At 43.1% G+C, this 15,681-nt stretch overlaps 1 protein-coding gene across 1 annotated transcript; it reads right to left on the reverse strand.

Moving 5' to 3' along the window:
- Nucleotides 1-3,692: 3,692 nt before the first annotated feature.
- LOC115137869 (zinc finger protein 135-like) lies at nucleotides 3,693-11,955 on the reverse strand. The gene is made up of 2 exons (XM_029674149.2): nucleotides 11,687-11,955; nucleotides 3,693-4,943 (listed from the first exon to the last, which is right to left on the reverse strand). Exons 1-2 carry the CDS (start codon nucleotides 11,850-11,852, stop codon nucleotides 4,015-4,017), a joined length of 1,095 nt encoding a protein of 364 aa, XP_029530009.2. The 5' UTR covers nucleotides 11,853-11,955; the 3' UTR covers nucleotides 3,693-4,014.
- Nucleotides 11,956-15,681: the final 3,726 nt, after the last annotated feature.

Raw genomic sequence — 15,681 nt, forward strand, 5'->3', positions numbered from 1 at the left:
CATTTCCCTTTCCTGTTTTGAATGCATACTAAAGTAAAATAAACCTTTACTGTGCCTCTTGTACGCTTATCTTTTGCACTTAAAACAGTTCAGATCACCGTTAACATTTTGAAGTTAGACGGGACCATATAAATTACAGGAGTGTCTGTATAACTGTCACTTTGTAGTAGACAATTATAAGCATTGCTTATATTCACACCCCACATTTGAGTGAAATACAGATTAGTTACAAATGTCAAACTTAAAACACATGTCCAAATGTAACCAACTTCACATAGTCCCCCACAAGAAAGACACACGAACACCCACACTTCAGGTTGACTTTTATCTGCAGTAAAAGATATCAAACAGTGATGACAGGCATTGGCAGGACGGTCACAGCCACACGTTCACTGGTTAGGTAGGACACAAGATATCTTTTTTTGAGATGGTAAGCAAGGCTGGCAAACGCGTGGCAGGCTGGAATATGCTCCAACACTTTTGATTCAGTTTAAAAATAAATATTGACACAAAAGCTGTTGTTTAGACTGATTTGATCGTGCACAATTAATCTGTGCTTCAGTCTGATCAACTGTAGCCTACTGATAACAAACAAAACTGCAAAAAGCCAAGAGAAGCCTATGGGCTCCAGCCAGGGGGGAGTAAAATGTGCAATAAAATTTCAATTCTGCACAAATTTATGGGGAAAACTTGAAATGTGAACTTTCTCGTTCTTAACTCCTGTGGCTGGAAACCGCTCTCGGGCCTGGGCAGCAGGCGTATGATTTTCTGTTTCTCGTGGGCCCGCGAAAGGTTCAACAAATTGTGTGATGGGTAGGAATGGGCGGATTTCTCCATCCCCTTTTCCGGCCGTTGTATTGGGCAGTTCAATAGTGAGAAATGTCTCAGCCCCGGTTGTTGTTGCCATCCTGTACCTGTCCCGCAGGTGTGACATTCGGATGTACCGATCTTGTGCAGGTGTTGTTACACATGGTCTGCCACTGCAAGGACGATCAGCTGTCCGCCCTGTCTCCCTGTGGCGCTGTCTTAGGCATCTCACAGTACGGACATTGCAATTTATTGCCCTGGTCACATCTGCAGTCCTCATGCCTCCTTGCAGCATGTCTAAGGCACGTTCACGCAGATGAACAGGGATCCTGGGCATATTTATTTTGCTGTTTTTCAGTCAGTAGAAAGGCCTCTTTTAGTGTCCTAAGTTTTTATAACTGGGACCTTAATTGCCTACCGTCTGTAAGCTTTTAGTGTCTTAACGACCGTTCCACAGGTGCATGTTCATTAGTTGTTTAAGTATGGGAAACAGTGTTTAAACCCTTTTACAATGAAGATCTGTGAAGTTATTTGTATTTTTACAAATTATCTTTGAAAGACAGGGTCCTGAAAAAGGGACGTTTCTTTATTTAGCTGTTTACTGTATAAGAGGTCATACAATACGTTTTGTAGTGATTCCTATGTTGTTGATGTAAAAAATATTTGTTGGTCTGCGGTGTGTAATGAGGAGCAACCAGATGCTGCTGGTCTGGGGTGTGTAATGAGGAGCAACCAGATGCTGCACTTGACACATTTATGAAATTGCTTATTCCAGTTACTAATAAGAATGCATCTATTAAGAAAATGACTGTAATTTTTTTTGAAATCCCCTTCGATTGATGAGGAATTGAAAATTGAGAGGGATGAGGCAAAGGGAATGGCAAATAAGTCTGGCTTCACAACCGATTGGCAAACGTATTGCATATTGAGAAATCATGTGACCAAACTGAATAAAAATAATAAGAAACTACACTATGAAACAAAGATAAATTACATAAAGAATGATTTAAAGAATTATAGTAAAAATCTTTGGAGCACCTTAAATGACATTTTGGGCAAAAAGGCAAACTCAGTTCCATCATTCATTGAATCAGATGGCTCATTCATCACAAAACCCAATGATATTGCCAATTACTTTAATTATATTTTAATTGGCAAGATTAGCAAATTTAGGCATGGCATGCCAGTATGACAAAGTGAAAATGTAGAGTTTCCATCAACCTCATGCGCAATGTAGGGAAACGGGGGGGGGGTAACAGAACATGGCCAAGATGTTCAAATAATAACAATCACAGTTGTTCATTGTTTAAATGTTTAAATGTTTTTTCATTATGTCTCCTTGCAGCATGCCTAAGGCACGTTCACGCAGATGAGCAGGGATCCTGGACATATTTCTTTTGCCGTTTTTCAGTCAGTAGAAAGGCCTATTTAGTGTCCTAAATTTTTATAACGGGAGATTAATCGCGTAATCTGTTAAAATGGAACCTTGGCGTTCGTTTGCTGGTAACGGTCGTGAGCATCAGAACAGACAACTATTTTTTTTTTAAAGAAAATATTTTATCCAGTATAAAAATACATGAATATTTTTTATTTTTTAGAAGAATCAATATAACGATGATGCAGTAAAACCGTCCTGATACTGGGTTTACATGGTTACTAAATGAGCAGTTCGCGGGTAGAGTAGTGGGTGAAACCATTCACTTCAGGAAAAGGGGTGATATGAAGTTTCCTTTCATTATGTGTTGTTGAATTCATACGAATATTTGCTGCCATTGTTATAAGGTTGGCAATACGAGAGGTATTCAGACGATGTCCAGTGTCTGTGTTCTTTTTATTGGCACGTCTAAGATATGGCTTTTTCTTTGCAACTCTGCCTAGAAGGTCAGCATCCCGGAGACGCCTCATCACTGTTGACATTGAGACTGGTGTTTTGCGGGTACTATTTAATGAAGCTGCCAGTTGAGGACTTGTGAGGCGTCTGTTTCTCAAACTAGACACTCTAATGTACCTGTCCTCTTGCTCAGTTGTGCACTGGGGCCTCCCACTCTTTCTATTCTGGTTAGTCAGTTTGCGCTGTTCTGTGAAGGGAGTAGTACACAGCGTTGTACGAGATCTTCAGTTTCTTGGCAATTTCTCGCATGGAATAGAACAAGAATAGACTGATGAGTTTCAGAAGAAAGTTCTTTGTTTCTGGCCATTTTGAGCCTATAATTGAGCCCGCAAATGCTGATGCTCCAGATACTCAACTAGTCTACAGAAGGCCAATTGTATTGCTTCTTTAATTAGCACAAGTTTTCAGCTGTTCTAACATAATTGCAAAAGGGTTTTCTAATGATCAACTAGCCTTTTAAAATGATAAACTTGGATTAGCTAACACAACGTGCCATTGGAACACAGGAGTGACCGTTGCTGATAATGGGCCTATGTAAATATTCCATTAAAAATCAGCCGTTTCCATCTACAATAGTCATTTACAACATTAACAATGTCTACACTGTATTTCTGATCAATTTGATATTATTTTAAAGGACCAAAAATGTGCCTTTCTTTCAAAAACAAGGACATTTCTAAGTGACCCCAAACTTTTGAACGGTAGTGTAGATGTTATTGAATTGGGACAGGAAAAACACTGCAGTGCACTTATGAGGAGTTGACTATCACTACTATCACTACTTCCCAGAAGTTACAATTTCAAACAATATCATGAATGAGCAACATTGGGTCAGAATGGATGAGAAACACTCATGGACAGACGGAAGGAGATAACTTCTGGAATTAATGAATTTAAAAAAAATAAATCAATAACATCAGTCAGAACATTCTGTCATCACCAGATATCCCTGTTTCTAATTACGTGGAAACATCAACAGACGTTGAACAAAATACAGACACTACTGTTATTTAATTTCCTAAACTTTTAATTCAAATCAAACTTTATTTACACAAAACATTTTACTAAAGTAAATCCATCATGTATCTATTTATCTGAAACCCACAGCAGGAATGATCCAGAGTAGCTTTGCTGTCCTAAGAGTGTTGTTCACATCCTGCCTTTTTATTCCCATCTCCTGACAGGAGATCTTTGTCCTAACTGTCTTTCTTTTTTGTGCTTTCATCCTATTTTCTTTCTATGTGGATGTATCTTACGTGCGTCAGCACGTTTACCATCTGAATTAATATTTTACCTCTGACTGAGCAGCCATATGATTACTCTCCTGTGTGAGTCCGTACATGTGCAGTTAGGTGCTCTTTGCGAATGAAGCCTTTACCACAGTCACCACAGCTGAATGGTTTCTTTCCTGTGTGAGTCAGGATATGTCTCCTTAGGTCCCCCTTCTGAATAAAGCTCTTCCCACAGTCACCACAGGTAAATGGTTTCTCTCCTGTGTGAATATTCATGTGCCTGGACAGATGTCCTTTTTGTTTAAAGGCCTTTCCACAAAAGGGGCAGGTGCAGGGTTTACCACCATGACAGAGTTGGACATGGGCCTTCAGTTTACAGGTGGAGTTATAGAGTTTTCTGCATAAGTGGCATTCGCTGACTCTCTTCTTGGCAAAAGTCACATGTCTCTGCAGGTCAGCTTTCAGAGGAAACATTTCACCACAGTCATGGCAGTGGTGAGTTTTTATAGATGTGGTGCTGAGTTTGGAATAGTGTTCCGCCATTGGTGGGTTGGGATCCAATGATGGGCTAGGCTCAAATGGTGGGCTGCTGTCAAGTCCTACTGGGTCGCTGCTTACAGCTGAACTGTGGCTGAAGGCATTGTTACGATTATATGGAAGGTCACAGGGAATGTTGAGACCCTTAATGTGGGTCACAGTTCCAAAGGGTGTGAGATCCACTGGTTTAGAGTGACTCTCTCTGTTCTCCACAGTCTGGATTTGGGGAAGAGTCAAGGACCAAAGTGGGTCCTCCGGATCACATTCCCTTTTCACACAGGAAGGAGTGAATTTGAATTCTATGATATCAGGCTCCAGACCTTGAAGCTCCTCCTGACTGGTCCTGAGTTCCTCCTGTTTCTCTTTAATCTGTGTGGGCTCTGGGTCCTCATGCCCCAGACTGGGGCTCCATTCCTGCTCACAGTGCTGCTGCTCAGGGGGAACCTCCTCTTCAGAGACAGAGAGCTGCAGGGAGTCTGGAGGGAAGGAGAGAGGAGGAGCAGAGGTCATCTATACAGACTTTAGACAAGCTGAGAAAACTCAATTCCACCATATATATATACATCTCAATGGAGTTGTGATGAGTGCCGGCGGAGTGTATCTCTGGTTGCATCGAGTCACTATCTGTCCAACCTGTAAAAATGTCCATTCTTTAACCTCTCTGGGATATGTGGGACGGTAGCGTCCCAACTGGCCAACATCCGGTGAAAATACAGAGCGCCAAATTCTAATAAATTACTATAAAAATTTAACTTGAAATCATGAAATCACACATGCAATACACCAAATTAAAGCTACACTTGTTGTGAATCCAGCCAACGTGTCAGATTTCAAAAAGGCTTTACGGCAAAAGCAAATGATACTATTATCTGATGACAGCACCCCAGCAAACAAACACAGACCATCATATTTCAACCCTCCAGGCGCGACAAAAAAAAAGCAGAAATAAAGATATAATTCATGCCTTTCCTTTGACGAGCTTCTTCTGTTGGCACTCCAATATGTCCTATAAACATCACAAATGGTCCTTTTGTTCGATTAATTCCCTTCGATATTTATCCAAAATGTCCATTTATTTGGCGCGTTTGATCAGGAAAAACACCGGTTCCAACTCGCGCAACATGACTACAAAAGTTACCTGTAAGCGTTGTCCAAACATTTCAAACTACTTCCTAATACAACTTTAGGTATTTTTTAACGTTAATAATCAATCAAATTTAAGACGGGATATACTGTGTTCAATAACGGAGGAAAACAATGCGTAGCGAGCCTCTGTGTAACGCGCCACTAACAAAGATTACACTTTCCTCTAGCCTCATTCTGAACAGTGCTACTTCTTCATTTCTCAAAGGAAAAACCTCAACCAATTTCTAAAGACTGTTGACATCCATTGGAAGCGATAGGAACTGCAAGAAAGTTGATTAGAAATCTGGAATCCCAATGAAATGGCCATTGAAAAGAGAGTGACCTCAAATAACAAAAATTCTGAATGGTTTGTTCTGTTATACTCACAGACATGATTCAAACAGTTTTAGAAACTTCAGAGTGTTTTCTATCCAAATCTACTAATAATATGCATATCTTAGCTTCTGGGCCTGAGTAGCAGGCAGTTTAATTTGGGCCCGCTATTCATCCAAAATTCCGAATGCTGCCCCCTATCCTAGAGAAGTTAATGCCTACCTTGTACCTGTGTTTGACCTGTGTAATTTTATTTGGGTGTTGCAATACGTCGTTTTTTTAAAACAACTTAATTCTATGTGAAGTCGGTCAAATCTGTCATTTAACAGACACTCTTATCCAGAGTGACTTACAGTAGTGAGTGCATACATTTTCTTACCGATCTACCAACAGAACCACACGACTTTAAACATGCACTACACAACCAAATGTAGAAAAAGGGGTGTGAATACTTTATGAAGCTAGCTACAGTGTCTTCAGAAAGTAGCCACACCCCTTTGACCTTTGACCTTTTTTTTCTCCCTCCACATTTTGTTGTGTTAGAGACTGAATTTAAAATGGATTAAATGTTGATGTTGTGTCACTGGCCTACATACAGTAACCCCATAATGTCCAGGTGGAATTATTCAACTCCTTTGCTATGGCAAACCTAAATAATTTCAGGAGTAAAAATGTGCTTAACTAGTCACATAATATTGCATTCTGTCACCAACAATAATAGGAAAGGGAGATACCTTGTCAGTTGTACAACTGAATGTATTCAACTGAAATGTGTCCTCTGCATTTAACCTAACCCCTCTGAATCAGAGAGGTGCGGAGGGCTGCCTTAATCGACATTCACATCATTGGCGCGCGGGGAACAGTAGGTTAAAACCTCTTTGGGCTAGGCGGCAGTATTTTCACGTCCGGATGAAAAGCGTGCGCAAAGCAAACTGCCTGTCACTCAAGCCCAGAAGCTAGGATATGCATGGTCGTATTGGATAGAAAACACTCTAAAGTTTCTAAAACTGTTAAAATAATGTCTGTGAGTATAACAGAACTGATTTGGCAGGCGGAACCCCGAGCACAATCCATCCAGGGATTTTTTTTTTTTGGTCATTGTGTTTTCCAATGCTTTTCTATGGGAAACCTGATTTATTAGGGCCCAGATTGCAGTTCCTATGGCTTCCATTAGATGTCAACAGTCTTTAGAAATTGATCCTAAGATTCCTAGGATCCCTAAGAGGTTTTAACCTCCTTGCTCTGGGGCAGAATGACAGATTTGTAACTTGTCAGCTCGGGGATTCGATCCAGCAACATTTTGGTTACTGATAACGCTCCTACCCGCCAGGCTACCTGCCGCCCTCCTGTGTTTAACATGATTTTTGAACGACTTTCTCATCTCTGTATCACACAATTATCTATAAAGTCCCTCAGTCAAGCAGTGAATTTCAAACAGATTCAACCACAAAGACAAGGGAGGTTTTCCAATGCCTCACAAAGAAGTGCACCTATTGGTAGATGGGTAAAAATAAAAAAGCAGACATGGAATATCCCTTTGAGCATGGTGCAGTTATTAATTACAATTTGGATGGCGTATCAATACACCCAGTCAATACAAAGATACAGGCATCCTTCCTGACTCAGTTGCCGGAGAGGAAGGAAACCACTCAGGGATTTCACCATGAGGCCAATAGTCCCACTTTAAAACAGCTACAGAGATTAATCACTGTGATAGGAGAAAACTGAGGATGGATCAACAACCTTGTAGTTACTCACAATACTAACCTAAATTACAGAGTGAAAAGAAAGAAACCTGTACAGAATACAAATATTGCAAAAAATGCATGCTCTTTTACAATAAGGAACTAACTTAAAACTGCAACAAACAAAAACATGTGTCAAAGAAATTAACTTCATGTCCTGAATACAAAGCATTACGTTTGGGGCAAATCCAACACAGCACATCTCCGAGTACCACTCTTCATATTTTCAAGCATGGTTGTGGCTGCATCATGTTATGGGTATGCTTGTCATTGGCAAAGGACTAGGGAGTTTTTTAGGATAAAAAGAAATGCAATAGAGCTAAGCACAGGCAAAATCCTAGAGGAAAACCTGTTTCAGTCTGCTTTCCAACAGATATTGGGAGACAAATTCACCATTCAGTAGAACAATAACCTAAACCAGAAGGCCAAATATACACTGGAGTTGCTTACCAATAAGACATTGAATGTTCCTGAGTGGCCTAGTTACAGTTTTGACTTAAATCTAGGGTTGCACGATATGTCGGTGAACATATCGGAATCGGCCAATATTAGCTAAAAAATGCCAACATTGGTATCGGCCTGATGTCTAGTTTAACACCGATGTTAAAAACCGATGTCGGGCCTCCCGGGTGGCGCAGTGGTCTAGGGCACTGCATCGCAGTGCTAGCTGTGCCACCAGAGACTCTGGGTTCGCGCCCAGGCTCTGTCGCGACCGGGAGGTCCCTGGGGCGACGCACAATTGGCCTAGCATCGTCTGGGTTAGGGAGGGTTTGGCCGGTAGGGATATCCTTGTCTAATCACGCACTAGCAACTCCTGTGGCGGGCCGGGCGCAGTGCACGCTAACTAGGTCGCCAGGTGCACGGTGTTTCCTCCAACACATTGGTGCGGCTGGCTTCCAGGTTGGATGCGCGCTGTGTTAAGAAGCAGTGGGTTGTGTTTCGGAGGACGCATGGCTTTCGACCTTCTTATTTGTTGATAATCCAATGTGAGAACTTACCTGAAGTGCACACTCTATATTTAACGGTCTACAACTCCCTACTGAAATAAGATATAAAGATGTAATGAATACAACATTATGTGCCCAAGACTTCCTTATTTCATTTGGTATGACATGTATACCATTGTGATGTATTGTGCTCCATTGTGATGTATTGTGACTAGTAAATGTTACAGTGTGTCAACATACCTCGCTGTCCCCTACCATAGCTAAAAAAGGTTTTCCTCTAGGATTTTGCCTGTGCTTAGCTCTATTGCATTTCTCTTTATCCTAAAAAAACTCCCTAGTCCTTTGCCAATGACAAGCATACCCATAACATGATGCAGCCACAACCATGCTTGAAAATATGAAGAGTGGTACTCGGAGATGTGCTGTGTTGGATTTGCCCCAAACGTAATGCTTTGTATTCAGGACATGAAGTTAATTTCTTTGACACATGTTTTTGTTTGTTGCAGTTTGTAGCGATGAGACAAGATAGTAGCTACTAACAATTGGATACCACGAAATTGGGGAGAAAAGGGGGTACAATTAAAAAAAATTAAACGATGTCAAGGCTACCGTGCTAACATGACATAATGACGGCTACACGTGCAACACAGCATTCCTAACCTAGCCCACAATGTGTGGATCGAGCAGTCATTTGAAAGAGTAAGAACATTTCAGCGACACAACTCAAAGGCAAAATCCATGAAAGCCAAAATAATGGAATGGAATTCATTGCCCTTGACAATCAACCATTCTCTGTCGTGGGTGATGTTGGCTTTCACCGACTGGTCGAGCACCGGTACACACTACCAAGTGCGCAATTTTTCCGATGTTGCCCTACCAGAGTTACACAGTGATAGCATCACTGCTATTAGTTTCACGACATACATACTATGGAACGCTGTTTGGGTCTTTGCGTGTCAAAAAATATACAGTAGTACTGTCAAAGCTGTACAACAAAGTCTGCAAACAAGCAAACACCGGCCACGAACGATGTGTTTACAATACCGCGTTTGGGGTTTTAGGCTGGGTTTCTGTACAGCACTTTGAGATATCAGCTGATGTACGAAGGGCTATATAAATACATTTGATTTGATAATAAAGCATCATTTGTTCGACCACAACTTCTGGGGTAGCTAGCTGTAGCTTGGTACCTATCTAAAACACCAATACAACCAGCCTAAAAACAATGACCAGTAGAAACTGCAGTCATTGTCATTATTCTTAGCAATGATTTAGGAATCCTAGTGAGTAAGTATTAGCTAGGTAGCCACTTGTTGTTCGCCTATTGAAATTGAACTTCAGTTATTTAAAATAAATAGCTAGGCAGCTACTTAAACCGGTTGCCCAAATTATAAGCAGCCAGCTAGCTTCATCTGGCTAGACGAGGCTCGACCGCACCATGTGTTGTGGAGCTAGCCACAATAAAGATTAGACACAATAGTGGAATTTGAGGTTTGCCTTCAAAATAAAAGTATGTCATTGACAGTGATGCAAATGAATAGAAATAGTAGAATTATGCCATACATTTATTTTGAAGGCTAACCGCAAAGTCACTATTGTGGCTAATTCCTTATTGTAGCTAGCTTCACATAGATGGGTCCGACCACCATTAATCAAATAACAACTGTCTTGTAAATTAGAGTTACACCTAGCTACTGAAACATACTGTTTCGGACTGTTTTGCTATATATTTCGGGAAGAACATTGTTTGCATCCATGAGCGAGCTAGCTTTTTTATTTTTGATGACCAGTGTTGTAGGTGAGCGAGACAACTTGTGTGACGTGCAGTCATATTCACGTGCTGATTGGTCAAACAATGTTTTTTGACGTGTATCTTTTTTTGATATGCAAAGACCCAAACGGCGTTCCATAGAAATCCTGTCGTGGAAATAGTCGGTCAATCATATTTCACAAAGTGTGAGTTCAAATAGACTTTTAATTACTTCATAATAAAAGCCGAATCAGCTCGATTCCTGAAAACAACTAACTTCCAGTATTGGCACAGATTACTTATACATTTGTCCTCCTTGAGTCATTCTCATAGTAACTCCTCTTAATGGCTCATCACCTCTGGCATTTAGCAACCGGTACCATATTGCCTTCATATTAGGAACCTGTAGAGCCGCAGAAATAGGTTCATGCATGTAGGACCATAGTAACAGACCATGGCACCCTACAGAAATAATCATGTCATCCTGCTAATTCCTCTGAAAGGAATTTTCCCTGTTCTGGAAAATACCAAAGAGGTATTTCTTTCAACCATTCTTTTATTTTACCTTTATTTAACTAGGCAAGTCAGTCTTATTTTCAATGGTTACCTGCCTGTTCAGGAGCAGAACGAGAGATTTGTACCTTGTCAGCTCGGGGTTTGAACTTGCAACCTTCCGGTTACTAGTCTCTAACCACTAGGCTACCCTGCCGCCCCATAGCAACAGTACATAGTTGGCCATAACACAGTTACAGGAATAACCCGTCGTGCATGTCTAATGGTGTCTAATGACCCAGAGCACATATGTTGGCTAAAATGTTGGGCTAAAATAATAAATATCTGGTATCGTTTTTTTTTGGCAAGGAAAATATTGGATATCGGTATCAGCCAAACATGTCACTAATTAAATCGTCTTGGAAATCTATGGCAACACTTGAAAATGTCTGTTTAGTAATGATCAACAACCAACTTGACAGAGCTTGAAGAATTTTTTAAAGAATAATGTGCAAATAATGTACAATCCAGGTGTGCAAATCTCACAGAGACTTATGCAGAATTCTTACAGCTGTAATCGCTGCGCTGCCAAAGGGGATTCAACATTTATTGACTCAGGGGTGTGAATACTTACGAAAATGAGACTTGTATTTCATTTTCAATAAATTTGGAAACATTTCTAAAAACACGTTTTCACTTTGTCATTATGGGGTATTGTGTGTTGATGGGAGCGACAAAAAAATATATTTTGAATTTCGGCTGTAACAACAAAATGTAGAATTAGTCAAGGTGTATGAATACTTTCTGAAGGCACAGTAGCTAAGTACCTATTTTACGTTGTCGTATCTCTGGAGTGATCCCCAGCAGTCTCCGTAGCCGATCATTCTCCTCCTGGTACTCTCCTACAGTTTTCTCAACTGCCCCGAAAATCTCCACAGCAGCCGCCGTTAAACGCTCATTTAAAAACACACTCAACAACTGTAGTTTAGACATTTTCAGTCGAATGAGAGTTGGGTAGTCTATTCAGTTCAGTCAGTATGTATTTCTTTACCGCACACAAGGAATGCAACAATCAAAACAGTCGTTTCCAATCCTACTTCCGTGTTCTAGTCAAGGAATTTTAGAAAACTCCTTGGTTTTGGTGGGTGGCAAACCCAGAAACGCACAGCAGCGCCGCCAGCTGGATGGGGGTTTAACTACTGTGCAAGAAAGTTTACAGACCAGTAGTAAAGGGAAACCATAAATACATGTAGACAAACAGTGGTTATCATAAGTATAGGATAATGTGGCATAATCAATTCTTCATCAGGAGTCGACTGTAATATCAGTGTTAACTTTGGCAGCTATTTTAGATGTAGTTTTAGTCAGAGGTGAAAGCAAGGCGGTATGTCGTTCCAGACAAATAAATAGTGGGGGTAGCCTGTACCGGTAAAACATAAGCCTATCACAATAATTAAAACAAAATGTCAAGAAAACTGTAGGCTATTACACGCATATTTATCATTACGCATGTCAGAGGAATTAACAATTTACGAATGGACTTGTGGTATTGCCTACAATTCAAAATGTGATGTGGTTCTATGATAACACTGACATTTTGCCAAGGCAGAGATGAGTGGCTGACACCAAGATGCGCGCGGGGACAACTGTGAACGCATAAATTCTGGCCCTAATGACAATCGGCCAATGTCATTACACTTTTTGGTGTTTTGTGTAAAATATGTCTCTTTCCATTCACTACTGTTTGGAGGCTGGAAATATGGTAGGGGACAGCGAGGTATGTTGACACACTGTAACATTTAATAGGCGCAATACATCACAATGGAGCACAATACATCACAATACATAACAATGGTATACATGTCATACCAAATGAAATAAGGAAGTCTTGGGCACATATAAGAACAGCCTGTCTGAGCTTGTGCTAGGCAGGGCTGGAATGGTGCTGTGACCTGGCAGGGCTGGAATGGTGCTGTGACCTGGCAGGTTGGTGCTGGGGCCTGGCAGGGCTGGAATGGTGCTGGGGCCTGGCAGGTTGGTGCTGGGGCCTGGCAGGGCTGGAATGGTGCTGGGGCCTGGCAGGTTGGTGCTGGGGCCCGGCAGGTTGGTGCTGAGGCCTGGCAGGGCTGGAATGGTGCTGGGGCCTGGCAGGTTGGTGCTGGGGCCTGGCAGGGCTGGAATGGTGCTGGGGCCTGGCAGGGATGGAATGGTGATGTGACCTGGCAGGTTGGTGCTGGGGCCTGGCAGGTTGGTGCTGGGGCCTGGCAGGTTGGTGCTGGAGCCTGGCAGGGCTGGAATGGTGCTGGGGCCTGGCAGGTTGGTGCTGGGGCCTGGCAGGTTGGTGCTGGAGCCTGGCAGGTTGGTGCTGGGGCCTGGCAGGTTGGTGCTGGAGCCTGGCAGGTTGGTGCTGGGGTCTGGCAGGGCTGGAATGGTGCTGGGACCTGGCAGGGCTGGAATGGTGCTGGGACCTGGCAGGGCTGGAATGGTGCTGGGGCCTGGCAGGGCTGGAATGGTGCTGGGGCCTGGCAGGGCTGGAATGGTGCTGGAGCCTGGCAGGGCTGGAATGGTGCTGGAGCCTGACAGGGCTGGAATGGTGCTGGAGCCTGGCAGGGCTGGAATGGTGCTGGGGCCTAGCAGGGCTGGAATGGTGCTGGAACCTGGCAGGTTGGTGCTGGGGCCTGGCAGGGCTGGAATGGTGCTGGGACCTGGCAGGTTGGTGCTGGGGCCTGGCAGGTTGGTGCTGGGGCCTGGCAGGGCTGGAATGGTGCTGGGGCCTGGCAGAGCTGGAATGGTGCTGGGGCCTTTGATCAGGAAATGATCGCAGAAGTTGACATGGGGGGAATAAAACCAGCCCCGTCGCGGACCCCGATGTCTTGCTCCCAGACAAACTAAACAACTTCTTCACTCGCTTTGAGGACAATACAGTTCCACCGACACGGCCCGCTACCAAAACCTGTGGACTCTCCTTCGCCCACAGCCAAGGTGAGTAAAACATTTAAACGTGTTAACCCTCGCTGGGCTGCCGGCCCAGACGGCATCCCTAGCCACGTCCTCAGAGCATGCGCAGACCAGCTGGCTGGTGTGTTTATGGACATATTCAATCAATCCTTATCCCAGTCCGCTGTTCCCACATGCTTCAAGAGGGCCACCATTGTGTAGGCTGTCTTATGTAGGCTGTCTGTGTTGAGGATCAGCGGGGAGATGTTGTTGCCTACCCTCACCACCTGGGGGCAGCCCGTCAGGAAGTCCAGTACCCAGTTGCACAGGGCGGGGTCGAGACCCAGGGTCTCGAGCTTAATGACGAGTTTGGAGGGCACTATGGTGTTAAATACTGAGCTGTAGTCGATGAACAGCATTCTCACATAGGTATTCCTCTTGTCCAGATGGGTTAGGGCAGTGTGCAGTGTGATGGCGATTGCGTCGTCTGTGGACCTATTGGGGAGGTAAGCAAATGAGGGTAGGAAACAACATCTCCACCCCGCTGATCCTCAACACTGGGGCCCCACAAAGGTGCGTTCTCAACCCTCTCCTGTACTCCCTGTCCACCCATGACTGCATGGCTATGCACGCCTCCAACTCAATCATCAAGTTTGCAGACAACACTACAGTGGTAGGCTTGATTACCAACAACGACAAGACAGCCTACAGGAAGGAGGTGAGGGCCCTCGGAGTGTGGTGTCAGGAAAACAACCTCACACTCAACGTCAACAAAACAAAGGAGATGATCGTGGACTTCAGGAAACAGCAGAGGGAGCACCCCCCTTTCCACATCAATGCGACAGTAGTGGAGAAGGTGGAAAGTTTTAAGTTCCTCGGCGTACACATCACTTGACAAATTGAAATGGTCCATGCACACAGACAGCGTGGTGAAGAAGGCGCAACAGCGCCTATTCAACCTCAGGAGGCTGAAGAAATTTGGCTTGTCACCAAAAACACAAACTTTTACAGGTACACAATCGAGAGCATCTTCTCGGACTGTATCACCGCCTGGTACGGCAACTTCTCCGCCCACAACCGTAAGGCTCTCCATAGGGTAGTGAGGTCTGCACAACGCATCACCGGGGGCTAACTACCTGCCCTCCAAGACACCTACACCACCCGATGTCACAGGAAGGTAAAAAAGATCAACAAGAACAACAACCACCCGAGCCACTGCCTGTTCACACCGTTACTATCCAGAAGGCGAGGTCAGTACAGGTGCATCAATGCTGGGACCGAGAGACTGAAAAACAGTTTCTATCTCAAGGCCATCAGACTGTTAAACAGCCATCACTAGTCACACACTAAACAATGCCACTTTATATAATGTTTACATACCCTACATTACTCATCTCATATGTATATACTGTACTCTATACCATTTACTGCATTCTGCCTATGCCGTTCAGTCATCGCTCATCCATATATTTATATGTACATATTCTTATTCATTCATTTACACTTGTGTGTATAAGGTAGTTGTTGTGAAATTGTTAGATGACTTGTTAAATATTACCGCAGGGTCGGAACTAGAAGCACAAGCATTTCACTACACTCGCATTAACATCTGCTAACCATGTGTATGTGAGCAATAACATCTGCTAACCATGTGTATGTGACCAATAACATCTGCTAACCATGTGTATGTGACCAATAACATCTGCTAACCATGTGTATGTGACCAATAACATCTGCTAACCATGTGTATGTGACCAATAACATCTGCTAACCATGTGTATGTGACCAATAACATCTGTTAACCATGTGTATGTGACCAATAAATTGGATTTGATTTGAATATAAAATATGGAGGTATACTATTCCCTGCGGCTGAGACAGCACA

This window comes from Oncorhynchus nerka, linkage group LG12, assembly GCF_034236695.1.
Source record: "Oncorhynchus nerka isolate Pitt River linkage group LG12, Oner_Uvic_2.0, whole genome shotgun sequence".
In the NCBI taxonomy this organism is placed as follows: domain Eukaryota; kingdom Metazoa; phylum Chordata; class Actinopteri; order Salmoniformes; family Salmonidae; genus Oncorhynchus; species Oncorhynchus nerka.